Source organism: Alligator mississippiensis, chromosome 1, assembly GCF_030867095.1.
Source record: "Alligator mississippiensis isolate rAllMis1 chromosome 1, rAllMis1, whole genome shotgun sequence".
NCBI classification, from domain to species: domain Eukaryota; kingdom Metazoa; phylum Chordata; order Crocodylia; family Alligatoridae; genus Alligator; species Alligator mississippiensis.
The window spans coordinates 302533453-302554996 of record NC_081824.1 but is presented as its reverse complement, the minus strand read 5'-3'; the positions used below and the strand labels follow the sequence as shown (position 1 = coordinate 302554996).

General features: G+C 44.3%; 2 protein-coding genes across 9 annotated transcripts in view; both read right to left on the bottom strand.

Moving 5' to 3' along the window:
* EFHC2 (EF-hand domain containing 2) overlaps positions 1-11953 on the bottom strand; it is a 95742-nt gene extending 83789 nt beyond the window's left edge. The window contains exons 1-3 of one of the 4 annotated variants that reach the window (XM_019487225.2): positions 11752-11953; positions 4521-4661; positions 2539-2727 (exon numbers count right to left, since the gene is read on the bottom strand). In XM_019487225.2, coding sequence (XP_019342770.1) covers positions 2539-2727; positions 4521-4529 — 198 coding nt within the window. In that variant the 5' untranslated portion in view covers positions 4530-4661; positions 11752-11953. The remainder of the gene's footprint in view (positions 1-2538; positions 2728-4520; positions 4662-11751) is intronic. The other 3 variants (XM_006267114.4, XM_059720788.1, XM_019487226.2) reach the window with 3 other exon arrangements.
* Positions 11954-14417: 2464 nt separating this feature from the next.
* FUNDC1 (FUN14 domain containing 1) overlaps positions 14418-21544 on the bottom strand; it is a 64491-nt gene continuing 57364 nt past the window's right edge. For 2 of the 5 annotated variants that reach the window (XM_059720784.1, XM_059720787.1), the window contains exon 6: positions 14418-21408. In XM_059720784.1, the coding sequence (XP_059576767.1) occupies positions 21344-21408 (65 nt within the window). In that variant the 3' untranslated portion in view covers positions 14418-21343. The remainder of the gene's footprint in view (positions 21409-21544) is intronic. The other 3 variants (XR_009459107.1, XR_009459108.1, XR_009459106.1) reach the window with 2 other exon arrangements.

The window sequence follows — 21544 nt, the reverse complement described above, 5'->3', positions numbered from 1 at the left end:
TTGGGGTTTGTTTCCACTATTTTTAAAAATATAAACAGTTGCCTTATGGATAGCATATTCAGGTGTGAAAATGTGCCCTCTGCCTTTAGATGAAATTGACAGAAGATATATAAAAAACCCAACAATGAAAAGGAACTGAAATTAAACAAGTTCTTTGAGGCACTATGGAATAAGTATTTGATTTGGTCTATCTGACAACACAGTTTAATGGAGAAATAATGAAATATTTTCAAGTACGGGACGTCTCATTTGTGAATTCTTAACTATTAAGAGATTAAATTTTAGCTTGCTTCCTACTAAATGTACAAAACAGTAAAAACCCATTTCTTCCTTTCTAAATTGATTAAATGAAGTACAACACATTCCCTACTTCCAAAGTTAACTCTATTATGGCAGAAGAAAAAAACCACTCTAACAAGGAGAAATGGGTAAGAACGCCAAATTAAATGAAAAATTAAAATATTCAACTCATGTTTAATGTGTCTATTTTTCTGTCACAAACTTGAAAAATGTCAGTATAAACGCTTTATATTAGATACAGTGCAATATGCGGTTTATAACCCTATTGTGTAAGACTGGGACACACCCCTACAAAAATGTACGTGTGTAGTTCCAGTACAGCCAATTGGCCTACCAACAGCTGTAAAGTTAAGCACACAGATAAGTGTCTGCAAGAATGAGGCCTTTGTGCTTCATTACCAGCCAAAGGCACCAACGAATCTTTATGCACATTAGATAACATTGTTATGTGAGGAAAACTACTTCCTTCAAAAGGATTGTGAATTTTGTGCATATTTGCAGGATCAAACCATACATGAATTTATCACTGATATTGGCTAACCATAAGGTAACTCAATATCCATCGCACTATGTTACTTACATGACTTTTTTATTATTAAGCAGAAATTAGGGTGTAGATATTTTCCCAAAATATTTAAATACCACAATCATTGCACAGAAATATTGCAGGGCAACATTCATTTTAAATAGTAAAATTTAAAATACTACAAAATGAAATGGTGGGGGGAGGGGGGGGGGGGAGGGTCCCTTTCCAGGTTGATGGTTTTTTGCTTAGATATAAAATATCAGTAAGTGGAACTTACTATGATTTTAGATATCTGAAGTGATGGAAAAACATGGAAAAACTTGAGAAAGTCCAGAAAAGAGCCACCCATATGATCAGACTTGCAAGGCAGACCATATGAGGAGAAGCTGAGGGGCTTGGGCCTCTCCAACCTAAGAAAGAGAAGGCTAAGAGGGGACTTGGTAGCAGCTTACCACTACGTTAAGGGCTCGGTGAACAACTGTTCACCAGGGCATCTTTGGGGAAAACCAGGAGTAACGGCCACAAACTCCCGGAAGACCACTTCAGGCTCAACTCTAGGAAAAACTTCCTCATAGTCAGGGTGTCTAGACGGTGGAATAAACTCCCCCCAGAGATGGTGCAATTAATCACTTACCCGGGAAATCTTCAAGAGGATACTGGATGGTCACCTTATTGGGGTCACCTGACCCCAGTTGTCTTTCCTGCCTGGTGCAGGGGGGCTGGACCCAAAGGTCTTACAAGGTCCCTTCCAGTCCCTTACAATCTATGAATCTATGGCAAAGAGCAACACAACTCAAACCACCAGTCATCATTATTACCAATTTTTTTCACATACAACATGCACATTTTTCCCTGAAAACCATCTGCTGGAAACTGAAGTGTGCATTATATGTAAGAAATATGGTAAAACTAGTTTCTGCCACCTAAAAAGAAAAGGTAAAATAAAATCTTCAAATGATCCACAGGGAGTAGAACAATGAACAGGCGTGGCTCCTGATACTCATGTACTTACTACAAGGGAAGACTTTTTATTTCATTTGCTCTTCCAAAGATCAAGGTCCATATCTTACTCCAGGGCATACTGTATGTTCCTTGCCTTTCCAATGTCCTTGTGACAAGGTATTTAGCAGAATTCACAGATTTGTTGGAATCCGACAGGCTGCACTGTGAGCACTTCTGTTATAGCCTCAAACGTGCAACCTCTGAGCTGTCAACCATGCACCATAGCACCTGTGCTGCCTCAGCCTGTACTGTAGCTGAGTAAAACATGGTATTTGATAACTTACCAGTGTGAAAGATATCACTACTTTCATAAAAATGAAAATAAGAATAAGTTAAATGCTTGCACAGGGATTGATCCATCCAGGCCCTTCTACCCACATAGTTTCCTAGTAAAGTCAACTGGACTTTGCAATGGTATTCAGGTCTAAGATGGGTAGATTCCTATGTAAGCTCAGACCCTATGGCCCAGGACTGTGATAATTTCTTGTTCCCCCAAAATTTCACAGTTTTGAAACATGTATGACATGATAAACACATCAGCATTGATCAACCTACTAACAAGTTATTTATTTCTATATACAAAACATTTTCACTTTATTTGGGAGGTCTTTTTAAACAAAAGAATCTTAACAGCTATTTGACTGGCTGGATTTCAGTACCCCTTTGTGGTACAAAGTATCCCACTTCTGAAAAACAGGTTTACTACGTACCTGTTTATCAAATGCTACCCATGAAGGAGCATCACTTCCTATACCTTTGGGAAACACGCTGTATTTAGGTTTCGGCTTCTGTCCAAGCAGAGGTTCTCCTCCTATTCCAGGTTTATCTTCTCCCAACAGCATAGAAACGTTATTGCAATAACCCCAGTGTTGAGATTTGTGAAACTTTTCTTTCCCTAGCTATAAACAATTTCAAAGAAAGAAAACAGAAGAAAAAGTGCTCATTTGGGGATTTTTATTTAAATCCATCCAAAAAGTCTTTATCCAGTAAAAAGGCAGTAACCATTACTAAATGGTCAAAGACACATGAATAATTTACACACTTAAAATTAACACAGAGATTCTAAAAATATAACCAGAAGGCTAACAGTCAAATGTATTATTCTGACTGGTCACTTTGCTTAAAAATAAGGATACACAGCCCATGAAAGCACCCCTAATAATTTATTCTGACTGAGAAGCACAAGGCTAGTGGCTTCTCCCCAATCATCAGGAGACGTGTCAGGTCAGGGGTTCCCACCACAAAAAACCACAAATAGGAGAAGGTAGAAAGAAACAAACTACTTTGGATAAGCCCTCAAAGATACAGAGAAACACCACAGTAATGCTACAGGAAGGTCCGCTGCCGTGTTGATATCAATGGCCTTTCATACTTTTGCAAACCAACACATCACTATACACAAATCAAACTGCTGAAATCCAGGAGGGTTGGGCATAGAGGCAATGGAGGAAAATTTCATTTGCAAGGAAAAGTGCACTTGGATTGGAACAAGAGAAAGTTTTTCTTTGATATTAAGGTGCTGTAGGGTAGACTGGAGCCCTGGAACAGGCACAGCCCTCCAGGAAGAAACCCAGACCATCAACTCTCACAAACCTCTCACGGGTAACAGGATTTTGGCTCTAATGGAAGACGGGAAGGCCATTTCCTAATGCAACAACTGTGGTGAACACCTGGCCCAGCACTTCCCTAACAGGCTGAGAAGTGGAGACAGGGCCAGACAGAACAAACAAGGGAAATCAGCTTCTCCCTTCCAGCTGCCCTCACATGAAGCTGAAGCAAGTCTTTTCTTACAGATCTGAAGGAAGCAAAGGACATACTTGAGCCCCTTCCCCCTGCAGGGAAGGCAGTGGGAGAGAGGATGTCGAACTCCAGATGGGAAAGGCTAGAAACCCTCTATTAAGGAGAATGGCTTAAAGGAGTTATAACAGGGAGAGATGGAACAGTCACAACCGACCCCTTTTCTACCTGTATCAGTTCAAAAGGGGCATAAATATAATCAAGCTTGCTTTATAAAGGGCAATGTCCAGGTAGAAATGGCTGATTTATATGAAAGGCTCTAGAGAACGGCAGCACTCCAGGCACACCAAATAACTGATTTCCTTTCAGTTATTGAAGAAATCCTGAGGACAAAAGGGCAACTGCCAAAAGCATGCACAATAAGTGAAGGGGCAGTTTCTCCCAGGAAAAGGAAACAGCTCACAGAGCCATGTACCATGCACATTTATTTCAGGATGCACCGTCCAAGAAAATCACCCTGTTTTTCTGTTTAGTGTGCTGGTTTATTGGTTTCTTTTTCTTCTTTGTTTTTTTTTTAAGTTTCAAGGAGCTTTTTTTTTAAGTTACTATGTGTTAAATTTAAATAATCAACATTGCTCAGGCAGGACATTTTCCAGAAATGTGACTAGGAAATCTCCCATTCAAAATGGTGAGCCATGGGGAGTTAATGGTATCACAACTCTTTGGTCATCAAGTGTCTTTCACGGTCTCTGACATTTTATGTAGAACCACTATAAGCTACACATCTATCAGAAGTTCCCAAATTATAATAGCTCTGTGTAAAATAATCTTTTCTAAAAACATATATGGAAAGTTCTTCAGATTTTAAAAAAACAGAAAGAAAAAGAAAGAGTAATTACAACCAAATAACCCAAAAGATAGACACTGCATTTGAGAAATGCTAGCTAATACATACCTTCCACATCCAGTCACATCACAGCATCAGCAATGCTTAGTGAGCTCTGAAGAAAGCAGGTGAGGATGCATGGACAGCAAAGGAGGTAGTTACATGTCCGCAGTAGCATCACTAAGGTATGAGGTGGCTGTGGTTGCACCCCTGGGTGTCAACGTAGCATGAGGCCACGGGGGAGTGGAAAAATAACAGGTGTCACCACAGCTGCATGATCATGCTGGCAGCACAGAGGCAGACAGAAAATGCCACCATCCCCATGCTTCACCACTGCCCTGGGCATTTATCTTCCTTGTTATGCCTCTGCAGCTGGGCTGATGGAAGCTAAGAGTGGAATAGCTAAACTGAACAGGCCAAAGATCTGCAAAATACTCTCTGCCTGGATGGTCTCAGCCCATTAAATGTGCAATAAAGGCTTAGCAGACAGCGTGCTCACAGCAGTGATTCATGCAAAGGTTGTGATTTTCTGCTCTTTATAGCTTAATGAACTCTTATCACTTGCAGCACCCCAGTTCATCCCCTCAGCATCAGGCTCTTCAGCATTCTGGTACACAGTTGTCACAGCAAACTCATGAGAGAGCTGCTCAAGTGGTTCATCCCAATGAAATGTGAAAATTTCTGGAGCATGTACACTGAAGTGATGAGTAGTCTCACTGGTGCTATACAGGGGTCAAGTATGCAGTTACTCAAAAGATTGTAATAGCCTCGTTAGCAAGTCTTGCAAAGCCACTGGTGATAATCTAATCCTCCCCTTATTTCCTGTTCTCCATCTCTATCAGTACATGCAATACGGAGTTCTAGCATTTAACCCAAATCCTGGATCTAGCCATATTTCTATATCATCTCCAACTACTCACATAATTTAACACCTTTAAACAAATATAGAAATGAATATAGAGGGGATAGTCAACCTGTGGCATGGGGGCCACTTTTACATGAGCAGCCTCTGCATATGGCATGTGGTAAGGCAGCAGAGCTGCCAATAAAGCAGGGAGCAGAAAGCAGAGCAGCAGGTCAGGAAGAGAGCACAGGGCAATTAGTAGAAAGCAGATCAGCACATCAGGCAGGGAACAGGGCAGGAAGCAGAGAGCAGAGTGGCGGATCAGGCAGGGAAGGGAACTGGAGTGGCACTGAGGGAAGATGCAAGGCATGCCTGCCAAAAAGGTATACAGATATTGAACGCTGTGATGAGACTGTTAGCCTGACATTTAGGTTCTTCCTGGATGTCATCCATAACTTGGAAATAGAGGGGTGAACAAAGCAAAAATAGCTACAGTGTCTATTGGTAGTTTCTTACATCCAGTCAGCACTTTGGTCCCTGACAAAGAAGTCCAGTTTAAGCTGCCCATTTTCTACACATGTACCAACTGAACCATCCTGAAAAGACCCAACACGTAGGGGTGCGAAGGATCTCTTAAGGAGAAACACTAATATACACATTCCAGTGACACTGACTAAAGAAGTACAGAACGCATTAGATACTAAGTGTGGTGGTAACAATAACGTTACCACAGTCAAAGGTAACTACAGTGAGCTCTTAGAATTAGTCAGAGATACATGTATAGAATTAGTGGCTCAGAAGAGGACACACTTGACTACTTTGTTCTGAAATCTGAAGTCTGATTTTTGACCCTCTGAAAATTCCTGGGCAGAATTGTTTTTTTTAAAAAAGGCTCAGCTAAAAATCAGTAACCTCGATTCCACATCCACCCCATTAATTAAAAAGACTGCATTTCCCACCGTAATCATCTTTGTTGGATATACAGCGGCATAAGGGAAACTGTTGTGAGGTTTGTCATTAAAGAATTGATGGGAATAGTAACAGACCATGCTGCTACCTCCCATTTAGATTTATTTTTCCTTCCTTTTTGCCATTGGCTAGGGTGGAAAAGACAAAAGAAGAGAAAATATGAGTGATGCTGCTACTACTTTTTCTAGTCAAAGGAGAAGGGTGGTGCTAAAAGCAGAAGAGAAGGATGACAAAGAGCACTAGTGTCAGGCATGCCCCCAGTACTGCTTTCCTTCCCCACTCCAGACTCAGAACACACAAGCTGTTTCTTTACCTAACTAGGACAAACCTATCGTGCACTCAATGGAAGCATCCATTACCGCAATGATTCAACAGATTCAACAGATGGTTGTCAGAATTCATGAGTTTCCTCTCCTAGCAAATAACAGCTCTACAGTAAATGTATGCACTCAGTTCCTCATTGCTGTTCTTCCGTTCATCATAATACTAACAGTACTGGTGACCTTTGAGGCCTGCTGCTCTTGAAGCAGGGCTGACTTGTTCTGTAGGTAACAACTGTCATAGCTCTTTCATCTCTCAATGGTCAGATCAAGAACATTACCTGCAAGATATATATTTTTTCCATTTTCCCCCGAATACATATTAAAGGGGAAAAAAAAAGAAACAAAACAAAAGAGAAGGGAGGTTCGTTCTTTTTCCTTCTGCATACAGTGGGTGCATCTACATGATACGCTAACTGCGCAGTAGCGTAATAATACTGCACAGTAGCATGTCACAGTATAAACAGTGATAATGCGCTACTGCACAGTATTAGTCATAGATTCATAGATGTTAGGGTCGGAAGGGACCTCAATAGATCATCAAGTCCGACCCCTTGCATAGGCAGGAAAGGGTGCTGGGTTCAGATGACCCCAGCCAGATGCCTATCTAACCTCCTCTTGAAGACCCCCAGGGTAGGGGAGAGCACCACCTCCCTTGGGAGCCCATTCCAGATTTTGGCCACTCGAACTGTGAAGAAGTTCTTCCTAATGTCTAGTCTAAATCTGCTCTCTGCTAGCTTATGGCCATTATTTCTTGTAACCCCCAGGGGCGCCTTGGTGAGTAGAGCCTCACCAATTCCCTTCTGCATCCCCATGATGAATTTATAGGCAGGCACAAGGTCGCCTCTCAACCTTCTCTTGTGGAGGCTGAAGAGGTCCAGGTGCCCCAGTCTCTCCTCGTAGGGCTTGGCCTGCAAGCCCTTAACCATACGAGTGGCCCTTCTCTGGACCCTCTCCAGGTTATCCACATCCCTCTTGAAGTGTGGCGCCCAAAACTGGATGCAGTATTCCAACTGCGGTCTGACCAGTGCCCGATAGAGGGGCAGTATCACCTTCCTAGTTCTGTTTGTCATGCATCTGCTGATGCACGACATAGCGCAGTTAGCTTTGCTGATGACTTCATCACACTGATGATTCATGTTCATCTTGGAGTCCACTAGGACTCCGAGATCCCTTTCCGCTTCTGTGCTACTGAGCAGGTCATTTCCTAGGCAGTAGGTATGCTGGACATTTTTCCTCCCTAAGTGCAACACTTCGCATTTCTCCTTATTAAACTGCATTCTATTGTTTTCTGCCCATATGTCCAACCTGTCCAGGTCTGCCTGTAGTTATTCCCTGCCCTCCAGTGTGTCCACTTCTCCTCTCAGTTTTGTATCATCTGCAAACTTGGACAGAGTACACTTCACTCCCCCGTCCAAGTCACTGATGAAGACATTGAAGAGTATCGGTCCAAGGACCGAGCCCTGAGGGACCCCACTGCCCATGTCCTTGCAGGTCGATACCGACCCATCCACCACCACTCTCTGGGTGCGACCCTCTAGCCAATTCACCACCCACCGGACTGTGTAGGCATCCAAGTAACAGCCTCTTAATTTGCTCACCAGTATGGGGTGGGATACCATATTGAAGGCCTTCCTGAAGTCTAAGTAAACAATATCTACCCCTACTCCTGCATCCAGGTGTTTTGTAACCTGGTCATAAAAAGAGACTAGATTAGTCAGGCATGATCTACCTGCTACGAACCTGTGCTGGTTTCCCCTCAGCATAATATTTCCTGGTGGGCTCTCACATATATGAGCCTTAATAATCTTTTCAAAGACTTTACCAAGGATGGAGGTGAGACTGACTGGCCTATAGTTGCCTGGATCCTCCTTCCTCCCCTTCTTGAAAATGGGCACCACATTGGCCCTTTTCCAGTCCTCCGGGACCTGGCCCGTGCACCATGAGTGCTCAAATATTCTTGCCAGTGGCTGTGCAATGACATCAGCCAGTGCCTTCAGTACCCTCGGATGGAGCTCATCCAGGCCTGCCAACTTAAACGCATCCAGTCCTTCCAAGTGACTCTGCAACATTTATTAGACTACTGCACAGTAGCATCACTAAAAAGGCATGTGCCAGCACTACTACACAGTAACACTGGTTATTGCTCATTAATTTAGTACTTGATTATACAAGTACTAAATTTAATGTGCAGTAACTACTGCACATAAATGAACATGTAGATGTGCCCAGGGAGTGTGTCATGCTCTGGATGCCTCCTGATCCATTTCTGCCTGCTGTAATCCTCCTCCTTTCTGCAGCAAATAAAACATTCACACTGGCACTGCTTTTGCTATGCCCACCCCTGCCACCCATGATCTTCACCCAGTGAAAAAGGGACATCCGAATCTAAGCTGTACAAGACAAACTACTTGGAGTCTTTAATAGGTATCCCATCAGCATGGTATATAATCATTGAACTTAATTTATTGAGATGCCCAAGTCAGCTGGATTTTTGTCCCTATTAAACAGAATTGCCAATTACAAAAATAGGCCATTTCAGTAGTAATTACTGCTTTCTGGGAAGCTGCCAAGTTGGAAGGAGGCACTATTTACAGTAGGACACAGACAAAACCTGCTGCCTACATGGTGCCAGCAATAGAGGCAGCTGTGAGATGTCTATCTTAGCAGACTATTGTGTACAGCTGATATGAAAATAAGAAGCAAGAAGTGATGAAGCCTGTCTCATGGCTAAGGAGACACTGAGCACTGTTGGCAGATTTTAAAAAAGTACAGAACCCAAACTATAATAAGACGCAAAGCCCTAAGCACCAGAAAATCATTTTGCAGGCCCCAACAAGCACAGTCACGATTGCCATTAGGCTAGAGTCACTGCCAATAATTGTCACAAAAGTTCAACTAGATCCACTGAGAGAAATCCCAATTAAACAAATTTCCTGATTACGCATGTATAGATTAGGGAAAATAGACTTTTCAGCTTCTCCTTCTGCCATTCCTATTGACCTTCACATTGGCTTAGCAAGTGAAATAACAGTACCACCAGCAAAAGTGATGGTAGCAGTACTAAATGACAATACACAGAGCAACAAGAAGAGGAATAGCATAAAAAGCAGCAGTAATAATAAACCAGGGGGTGACAAGAGCAGCAAAGACCAGACCAGTCATTCCTGTCCTGGAAGTACTATTGCTGTTGCTGGTTTTATCCACAGCCTGGTGGTAGGGTTTGTAGTAGCAGTAAATGTCATTTGTTTCCATCCTACGGTATGAAAGCAATGCCCTCCAGACATCTAAAACATCTGCTGCTTCTGCTGCTGCTCTGCATCTACCATTCTCATGGTGAAGATGGAGAAAGTTATGGCAGCTGTGGTAGGCATAGTCCAAATAGTTCTAGCATCTGTTTGTTTGAATATGGCCTCTTTGGACTTTAATTTGTGAAACTATATGGATAAAAATTAAGCCCAACAGCCAACAGCAGAAGCAGGAGGTAGAACTGCCTCTCTACAACTACCGAGCATTCAAACTGTAGGAAGCATAACAATAGGGGATGAACTAAAGCTCTGAATAATAGCCTAATCTGGTTTCACTGTTATAACTGGGACTTGGTTTTTGTATCGTTAGTTGTCAGAACTATATATGCATTGTGTGTGTGCATATATACATTCACAACACAGACTGCAGAAAGAGGCCTACTTATATATGTGCATTTGAACACATCCACCATTTGTATGCATCCCCTATCTAGACCTCTAGTGTGTAAAGCTAAGTACCATGTCAGATTTGTGACTATGTAAACTTCACAGCTGTCAAAAATTCTATTCAGAATTTAAGGGGCAACTCTATGCATCCTGCTCAAAAACCAAAAACAGGATATTATCTATCAGAAACTAGGTTAAGCTGTGCTTCTTCCATGCATGGCCCATCACTAAGGTACCTGAGGAACCACATACACACCAGCCAGTTCTTTACAAAATATTCTAAACTAGATGTCACAAGACAAGAGAAACAACTCTGATTTTACAATTTGCTGTAAAAATACTGTCTTATAGATTTACAAATTGTCAAAAGTACTTATGGCACTACACCTACACTACAAACTTGTGGATTATTATCCCTAACTTGTTTAACTCTGAAACATTCTCTGTTTACAGTGTATTTGTCTTCCTTTTCTTCTTTGTTATATAAATAACAAGAGTTGAAGCTGCTAAGTTCCTCAATTCTTCCCTGTGTGCCAAGCATTTCCTTTTCCAACTTAAAAACAAAAGCAATTTTTGAGTGCTTATAGAACAATATATAACAGACACAAGGCACGGCAGAGTGACACCTTATAGGCTACCTAATTATAGACTAAAATAGACTGAAATAGTTAAGTCTATAATGTGCCACTCTGCCTTGCCATCCCACTGACTTCAGACTGAAATAGCTAACTGTGCGTATATATGTGTATGTATATATATGCGTGCGTGTGCACACACACCCGCATACACTAATACTTTGTTCTTGCTCCTATTTCACCTCCTGAATAATACAATAAAGATGGCAAACTCCAGAATTTAAGCTAAGTCTGCTTTCGATATCTGCTGTTAGTCCAGTCCATGCATGACAGGAATTTTGCCACAGATTTCAACGAAGACAACCGCACCCCCGTCAATGAACAGAATGTTTGGCGCCTCGGATCTCATCTGCACCTACTTCCCTGACCGTCCAAAGAAGCGATCTGCTGCAAGCCTAACACAGGCAGGCATTCGGTCTCTCACATTCACCCTGCTGCAAGCAAACCTGCATAATAGCATCGCAGCATCCGTGACCACAAAACACAGCAGGGAATGAACTTACACCTTCAGTCAGTCCTCGGGGCACCAACCCAGCAATGGCAGCACCCCCACGGGGACTTTCCTTGACTTTCGGGGCTAGGTAACCTCCTGCTTCCCTAGGGCTCGGCGATCCCCTCCGAGCAGGGGCCAACCTGGTGCTGAAAGCCGCCATGCCCCTTGACCCCCCTGCCCCAGAGGTCACACGCGCACCCTGCCTGTGCCTGACAAGGTCCCAGAAGCCAGGCCTTGCAAGCAGCAGGTCGCCGCAGCTTCCAGTGACCATGCACGGGAGCAATACGGCCGGGGACTGGGGGTGAAGGGGGCGGGGGAGAGCCGCCGGCCCGGCTGTCACTCACGTTCCTGTTGAAGGAGTTCCCGGGCAGAAGCGGCAGCGCCATGCTCGCCCCAGCCCTGGCCCCGAGGGGCCCGCTGCTGCCGCCCGAGCACCCCCACACCTGGCCCGGCGCGAGCTGTTTGGCATCCCGTTGCCTAGAGACCGGGGTGTGACGTCACAAAGGGAAGACTCCGCGCCGCATCCCGTTGCCTAGAGCCCCGTTGTGACGTCACAGAGGGAGCCTGCGCGTCTGAGGGCGCCCCTGCTCTCTGCTGCCCCCTGTAGCTTCGCGGCCCCAGGCCTTGGTACCGCAGGCTCAGCTGCCGCTGACCGCTCTACTGACTCCGACCGGGGCAAATCTTGTGCTATTGGGCGCTGTTCCGACGGCTCCAGGTCCTGCAGGGGGAGAAGAGCAAGGGAACAGCTGGGCTTGGGGAAGGGAGGGGGGTTGGAGGGAAGAGCCCCAGTCCTGGCCTTCCTGTAAAGGGTGAGTACATGGAGAGGTGGACTCCACTCCGGGGTGTCTAACAGCAGGGAGGCAAGTCAGTGAACCTCACCATGTCCACACGCGTGTGCACACTGTAGTGATAAGGGTTAGACCATTATTCACTGCGGAACCTAAACCATTACACACACAACACGCCTGCGCATGCTGCTTGCATTGAGGCAGTTTTGTGATTGGAGGGGGAAGGGATGTCACACATAAGCGTGCGTGTGCGCACACGGACATGATCAGGTGCTTGTACATGTGTGTGTGTATACGTGATCATGTGTGTATGTGCATCGTGTGTAGGCATGCCATGTGTGAGTGTGTGTGCATGTCATGCAGTGTACATGCATCACATGTGTACACATGATGACTGGGGATCCTGGTTTTCTCTGATTAAAAAAAATCCCCAATTTTTGGGTTAGAAAAAGCGACATTTTGCTGTGATCAAACTGAAACACCGCTATATATATATGTCTATGGATTAGTGTTTTGGTTTGATCACAGGAAGATGTGGATTTTGGGTTACTTCTTTAACCCAAAAATTGGGGATTTTTTTTAAATCAGAGAAAACCAGGATCCCTGATGATCACATGTGGATGTGCATCGTGTGTGTGTGAACACACATGTGCACACATGCATGTGCTTCTGAAAAACTCACCATCCAGTTTTCATAAAACCCAGCTGTGAAAGACTCATGAATTCCTCCCTGGATCTTCACAGTTCATGCTCCAGTTTTCCACACACCGCCTCTTCCATGACCTCATGCTTCATGGGGTGCTTGATGTCTCCTCTCCAGCCCCTCCCCACGCATGCTTAGCCCTGTTGTTCAAAATGGTTTACATCAAAAGTCAGACATGCAACTGACAGGACTGAGCAGGACAGGACCTGTCCTAAAGACTTTTCAGCTTCCTGCATGAAGGAATGTTTTAGGTGCTTGCATCTAAACCTTTGCCGTGCATGCTGTCCCACATTTGGGCCTTGATAGGTTTCAGTGGAAGGATAGGCTTTTATGCATTTTTGTGTGTGTTTTTGTACTTTAGTCAGTTGGGATAAGAAATCTAAGGAAACAGGCTTTGCCTTGTGGCTCCCAGACATGCACAGGGTCTCCATAGACTATGTACCAATACTAGCATTTCCAGGAGGGCAGGGAAATGTAAACATTAGAAGAAATAGTTTAATATACATTACAAGGGGAAAAGATAGAAGCATATGTTCTTCAGGAAAGGTTTTGGGGAATCACCCCTCCCCACCCTCAATCTTGAGCACAAATGGCAGAGGTATAGCTAGCTACTTCTTTGCTGTCTCCTACAGCTGTCATGAGCAAGTACCATATCTGTATACCCAGACCATCAGCATGAGATCACCAGGTTGAGTAAATGGCTCACAAGAAACCTGGTCTCAACTTAACCACACTCCTTCCTCAGGAATCAGCCATGAAAGCAGCAACAAGATCAGTGCCATGTTTGTGTTTAATGGGTCTTCTTTAGACACAGGAGAAAATTGCTAAGGCCAAGCCTTCACTTTACCTCTAGAGTACTGCCTTGAGCTTGGCTTCTGCTGTGCTCCCAGTTCAGGTTCTGTTTTTGCTTGCCTAAATTCCTGCTCCAAGTGTAGCTCTGAACTACCTATGCTTAAGCTCTGATAAGAGCATCTTCAAACCATATACCAGGAACCAGCAGTTGAATCACTGGCAACGTGTAGTGAGCGCATGCGAGTGCACGTGCACCCTCCCAAGCGTGGCGGTGCACCCTCTATGAAAAGGCGCCGCCAACACCGTCAGCAGCACCTGCAGGCGGTCACCACTTGCCACCCCTTCACCACTGACACCACCAGTGGCACCTGTGGGCAGTCAGCGATGCCTGAGGGCAGCCACCGCCACTGCCGGCAGCATCTGCAGGTAGTCACCAACCCCTGGTCAGTGCTTACCACCCCCACACCACTGACAGCACCAGCGGTGTCTGTGGGAGCTCCGTGCTTACCACCGCCACACTCCCAACGCTGCTGCTGCACTCCCGCCACAACTGTGTCCCCACAGCCACCAGGGGCATGCATTGTTCATGAGTTGAATAGTTTCTCTGCTTCTGTGCCAAATCTGTTTGTCAGCAGAAAATTGGGTTTGTGACTAAAATATCTTTCCCCTAAAGCATCTTCCCTCTATCAAAGATTTCAATCTTTAGATAAAAAACTGGATAACCAAATTCACAAAAGTTTTTATTTTATGGCCAATATTACAAACATTTTAAACAATATATTTTGATTCTAATATGACATTGTCTCCTAAGGTGTGTAATTCAGTTGCTTCATATTGCTGCCTGTCCATGGTCAGGTGGACCCAGCAGTCATGAGACTCCTATAATTCATCATCTCTTCTTATCAGAAGCAAAGACTGTGGTATGTCATAGAATCCTGCCTACAAAGGAAAATGTGAACAGGAGGAACCATGACAACATTTGCTAATTAAATTATTTCAGGTTTCATTCAATATATTTGCTTTTGGGGTTTTTCCATTAAAAGTCAATATTTTTCATTTAAGACAAAGTTTGACACGTTCTATGGGTGCTTTGTAATAGGGGGTCTACTAAATTAGCATACTCAGGAAACAAAACTTTCAATGTTGGTAGCTATCATTTGAAAAAGCAGGTCTCAAACACATTGACACAAAACATTTTGAAATGCTGACGTGCCAATATGTTCATGTTCTTTTTGTAATATTGAACCAACATGGTAGCTTCTTTAGATAAGGCCTACATGGAGCCAGTGTCAACAAATCATACTAAACTGATTGTTAGCCTGCCCGAGGGCAAGATAGCCACCATTTAAAAGGAGGGCTCAGTTTTCATGTCTAATACATTTCACCATTAATTGATGGTAAGAAATTATTTCTATCCTTTGAATTCCTAAGAAAATTTAATGGGACTTCCATTTTAGCCTCTTCTGCTATAAACACTCCAGTACCACCTTATACAAAGAAAATCATAAGCAAAATAGCAATGTTTCACAATAATTGCTCATGGACATTTGTTGTTTTTACAAATAGGCTGTTTAAATGACATTATTATATTAATAAAATACCTTTAGTACTTCAGCTGTAAGAAAGAGTTGAAAGAGTATTGCACAGCTCATTCTAGTTAGTTATACAAATCCAGGAAAATACAAAAAAAGTGAATGTGGCTCTTCTCATTTGCTTGATTTATTTTTCCTTCTCTATTTCCTGCCTCTATTAAAGCCCTATCAGATTTGACACAGATAAGTAGGAATTAACCCTCTCAAGTGTACTTTATTTTTTTTTCCAATAATGTCCTTAAACTGATCATCTCAAATTGTCAGATTACAAAAATATTTTGAAATTATACAAAAATTGGTTCCTCTTTATGTTTTCATCTGTCATGAGCAATAAGAGACAGTTTTATACTATTATGAGGATCCTGTTATAAATCTTGAGTAAGTTGCAAGTGAGATTTTGAAAACTACACTTAGTACAATTAACATTCTGCAAAAACATGTTATTCGCTGTGGGCCATATGTTTCTCTTCCTGTATAAAGATGCACAGAACGGGTATCATGGAACTCCAAAGTTCCAGGACAGTTAAGAAGCCTAGACAGAGATGAAAGAGTACATTGCTATAAATTTGCACAAGAATACCTGGGGAAGAATTACACCTCCCATTTTTCCTAACACAGTTAAAGCCTACATGTGTAAAAAGCATGCATAAGAGTGACTGCTACTCGAGGTGTGTCTGAATAAACTGTGGCCCAGTTCACACCAAAGTTGATTGCTCCCAGGCACCGCATTTACATGCGTGCCCAGGACTGCTCTACTTTGAGCCAGGTTGGAGCAGACACAGGGGGTCAGCCTGCCAACCCAGGGCTGCTCCAACCTGACTCCATGTGCTGTGAAGGAGCTAGCTGGGGTACAAAGGTGCTCCAGTGTGAGGGTAGCCAGGAGGTTGCTCCCACACTGAAGCACCCTTGTGCCCTGGCCAGCCCTGTTAATAGTCTAATACATCCATTGCTGTGCAGAAAATAACTGCCGCATGATAGTACTTGTGTTGACAAGTACTATAGCAATGTTTATTATTTTCCTGTGGCCACACATGTAGACACAGAGTTTACTGTGGAGCTAATTAGGCAACCACAGTAAACATCTCATGTAGATGTGCCTAGGGAGTAGAAGTAAATAAAGTAGCTAATGCATTTAATTACATCGTTATAAAGTACTTTGCATTTCAAGGGAACATGCTACAGTGAACAGCGAGTCCCATGATTTTTTCCTGGACAAAAATCACCAAGATCTCCGGCTCCACAGTGACAGGGGAAAGATCATGTGGCCAGTTGCAGTGCCGGCCCACCCCTGTCTAGGGCAGTCCACCCTGTCTTGTCTGCCACAACTTGCTGTTCAATAATACAAGATTGAGTAAGTGGGAGGCTGCCCATTTAATGCCCCAGTGCCATGGGGTCTACACACAAATCTGACCTACCCTTACCATGTCCCATGCCTCACAGATGGCATCTAACTTATTAGCAGCTCCGGCCAGAAGCTGGCCAAACTCTGCCCCTTGCTGGGCCTCTCACACATTAGATAGACACTCCGCCCCTCTCACAGGGCTTCATTCATACCGCTGCCCTATACTGGGCCATTCCCAACCTGCCCTGCTCCTCTTAAGTGGCCTCATCAGGCCATTAGGCTTGCTTACTTCCACTCTGGGAGATCCCCCCCACAGCCCTTCAGGTGCCTCCTGCAACCTGCTTTACAGACGATGGTCCTTGCACCTAACACTAGGCTGACTTTAGCCACTAGCCCCTCACCAGGCATTAGGCTCTTTCTGCTCCCCTTCCTCAGGCCACTCTCTACCCCTCACTGGGGCTAACTCTATGTCCCATTCTTGAGGCTTGGGGTCTTACACCCCCAGAGACTCAAATGCCTTCCCTCAGTGTGCCTGGCCCTACTGTCTGTTCTATCACCAGTGAGGAATGGGGAATAGGGCTATAAGGCACCCTTACCCGCCTTTCACTGGGGAGGCAACTGGCCTGGTATTTTTGGGAAGTTGCCCCACCACAGGCAGCTCCACCAGGCCATCCTTACCCATCAGGGTGCAGTTTCAAGTCATACCCAGGACCAAGAGCCTCCTGCCATCCCCCTAGCTCCTGCCCTTACCTCCAAGGTGTTCCTGAGCAGCCACTCAGCCAGATGTTTTTCTGCTGGCTGCTAGCAGCAGACTGCTGGCTCAACCCTGAGTGCCTGAGCTAAAATGGAGTCTGCTCAGCTCTCTTCTCCAATCACATGGCCCTCACCAGGTCATGTGACTGCTTCCTCAGGGCTGGCCTGCACCTGCTGGCTGCCCTGCTGCCACTCAAATCCCTTAAAGTGACAGGAACCAAAAGTGCTCTGTCATACCCATGAAGATTAGATCCTGCCTAGAGGCCACCAGGAGGGCAGAGGCTGTTGCAGTGGGAGGGAACAAACATACCTATCCCCCACCATCACCCTGGCCTGCCTGCATGTTTCTTCTATGCTCTGAGGACTTTTCCTCTGTCCTACTTGTTGCAGTAGCTGAGGTGAGCACATGGCCCTATTTCTCTGGATAGCTCTTCTGTGAAACCAAAAAACACCGTTCCAAATATTTTGCATCACACTTAGTCATTTTTTGCTTTCAGAAATGAAGTGGTAGTATATCTTGACTAGAACAATCATTTCTCTTTCCCAACCAAATTTCCTTTAGAATTAATTTCTCACATCTATCACTTGATCTTCATTAAGTTTAATCAGGAATGCAGCCAAACACAAACCAAATTTACTAGTGTCTTTACTGAAAAGAACTTTTTGTAAAATGTCTTTGTTAAATTAATATTTCACTGACAACAGTGGCAAGTAATATGAAATTAGTTATACATTCTGACAATAATATAAGAAAAGCAAAGAATAATAATGCTGAATGCATGCAAGACACTAAATTTGTTTGTTTGCTTGATTCATATGTCGCCCTTCTCAACAGAGGTTCAGGGCAACTTAAATAGGAGAACAGAATAACTTATATAAACAGGGAAAATGCTTATAAAACAGGAGAAAACATAAAACAGAAATCCATTAAACACTATCTCAGCCTAGCTTTGTTTGCTAAATGCCCGCTCAAAGAGGAAGGTCTTACAGCACTTCTTGAAGATGTCCAAGTTTGGGCTTTGGTAGGTCTTGAGATGGAGGGAGTTCCAGAGCTGAGTGGTGACTATTGCAAATGACCTCCCATGCATTTTTGTCAAGCAGACTTGGCACATTGATGGCACTTGAAGGAAGCTGTTCTCAGCTAACCTTAAGGATAGTGATAGAGCATAAGTAGGGTGACCATATCTCCGGGGCAAATTGGGACTGTCCCAGCTTCTACAGTCTGGTCCTGGCCAGCTGGTCAAAAGTCTTAGAGTGGAGTCCAGTGGGGATGGGGAGAGGCATGATGCACCAGGCAGGCAGTTGAGCAGGCACTGCTGCTGCTATGCATGAGAAAGGCAGGTGGACTGGAGCTGGGGTTGCTTGGAACGTATGGTCAGGTCACCCTAAACATAAGGGAGAAGGCAGTTCCTTAGCATGTAGGACCTGGACTGTTTAGGGTCTTCTACATCAAACCCAGCACTTTGAATTGTGTCGGGACCAAGGGTGGTCTAAGGCTATGGCCAGTATCCCGGACCGTCAGGTGGGGTTTTTCCACGACGGAGTAGAGTTAGGCACGGAAGCGTATTGGTTGTACAAAGAAAGCTTTACTTACACTGCCGATGGTCACAGTGCAGGAAGGAAACTTGCTTGAGTTACAGTTGCACACAAACAAACAGAAGTGAGATCTCTTCTCGCACCGAACTGAGATTAGTTGTCGATGTACGACTCCGCACGCCAACATGGGGGATACGTCAAATTTTCCACTATGACGGGGAGTGGCTAGAAGCTGATCAGGCCTCTATGTCCTCCTCCAAGACACACGCGGAGTTTGCTAGGCTCCACAGCGCGCTTAGAGTTCCCCACGAGATGGTTGTGGAGTCCTCCAACTTGGGCGGAAACTGCTCTAACCTTTTATATGGCTAGCGAGCCAATTGCTAGCCGCCACGTAGGAATAATTTAGAATTGACCAATAGTGGGACACTAATTTGCATACGTGTGACGGGAACTCTTTTGCACCAGGGATTTCTCTCTGCAGCTGAGAAATCCACCGTGCAAAGAAAGCTCCATGTGGCGGGAAAATTCCAATGTGCTGAGGCACTAAAAATCATTGGGTTATGACAAATTGTACCAGGAAAGCTACTGCGAGTCAGTTCAGATTCTGGAGCTCTGCAGTTATGTGATCCTTGCAACATGCCCCACCTTCCCCCACCATCAAAAGGTGGGCAACCATATTCTGTACCAGCTGCAGCTTCTGGGCAGTTCCTAAGGGCAGCCCAATGGAGAGCACACTGCAGTAGTATAGCCTGGAAATGACAATGGTATGGATGATGCCAGTCAGACCTGAATCTGAAAGAAAGGGTTGGTCACAGCCTTCTCATCAGATGGAGCTGGTGAAAGTCATTCCTAGCCACAGCCACTACCTGAAGAGCAAGGTGCAGCAGAGGACCCAGGGGTACCCCCAGACTCCTAACCAGACTGACAAGGGGAGGCTGAACCCCCTCAATGATAGGTATCCCATTCTCTCCCATGTCAAATAGTCTGCCCACCAGCATCAACTCTGTCTTGTCTAGATTCAGTTTCAACTGGTTCACCTGCAGTAAGGCACTGGAAAAAGACTGAGGTTTCAGAAGAGAAGGAATGGTTGAGTTGGGGGTCAACAATATACTGATGGCACCTCACTCTAAATATCTGCATAATCTCACTCAGAAGCCTCATATACACATTGAACAGGAGAGGTCACACGATTTAGCCCATGGGGACCCCATAGGAAAGGTCCCAAGAGGGTGATAAGCACTCAACCATCACCACCCTCTAGGACTTTACTGCTCAGAAACAGCAGAAACAATGTAGAGCAGTCCTACAAACACCACCAGTTCATGTAAACACTTTATCAGTACCTCAAGGCCAGCTGTATCAAAGGTCACTGAAAGATCTAGTAAGATAAGCAGGGCAATGTTTCCCTTGTTGAACATGGTACGTGTGCTCTGTCCAGGCCAAAAGCCAGCTGACAAGGCCCTAAGAATCCCATGTAGATTCACCCAAAGAACCTTGTCTGCCTATGTCCTTAGACCAACACGGCTACAACCTACACCCCTGTAAGAATCCCATGACATTTACATGTTCCTGGAGCTGTTGGGCAACCACTCTTTCAATGACCTTCCCCACAGATGGGGGGGGGGGGGGAGGAAGGGTTAGAGAAGGATGAAAATTGGCTGGAGATTCAGTGTCAAGCAATGTTTTCATGAGTGGGGGCGGACAGTCACAGACTTAAAAATGTCCAGAACCCTGTCCTCCTGAAGGAAGGCACTGAAACCCTCTGCCAGCAGTGGCCCCAGTCTCCCCGAGCTGGATTTTATAAGCCAGGATGGGCACGTGGCCAGGTCACAACTGATTGCCCTCTTCCCGTCACCCAAACACACCCTCTGCATCAGTGGGTAAAAGCAATTTAAAATGAACCATTTAAAGGGGACAAGACTTAACTTCCTCACCCACAAACTCTGACTGCAGCAAAAGTGGAGGTCCCTAAGCCATGTTGGATATGAGCTATTCTGCCTGCAAAGTAGATTGAACAGTACAAAAAAAGGGAGATGGCAGAAGGGAAGCCAGAGGGAGGAAAAAACATTACAATATGTTACTGCTGCATTTAAATGAGAAAAATAGTGGTTTTAATTGTATTTTACAAGCAAACTTGAAACCACTAACAACATTTGTCTAATTACTTGATGCACTTTGAATAAATCTACTCTTACCATTGGACATTTTGTAGCAAAGGGCCAGACTTTCTTCTGATTTATAATGTTTTTTTCACTGAAGTCAGAATTCAGCCATGCATGTCTTGATTCACACCAATACAGGAAATTGGAAAAACAACTTCAAACTCCCCCTTGTTTTCACTGTAAAATCTTCAGCTAATCAGAACTTCTACTTCCATTCGTAGCTTGTTTAGATCAGTGTTCTACATTTTGTTTCCCAATCACAATGATATCACCCAAAATCTGACCCTCTGATTTGCTCTTCAGAACGAAGTAATGGTCTGTGTCTGTCTCCACCTGTATAAAATGGGTGGGAACAGCAGAAATGATTAAATGTGAGAGAAGGACTGATTTTATTGACATGACATCAATTTAGCCTTAAGTCAGGAGGGTTTCATTAACCCAATATTGTTTAACATCCTTTTATCCTAAA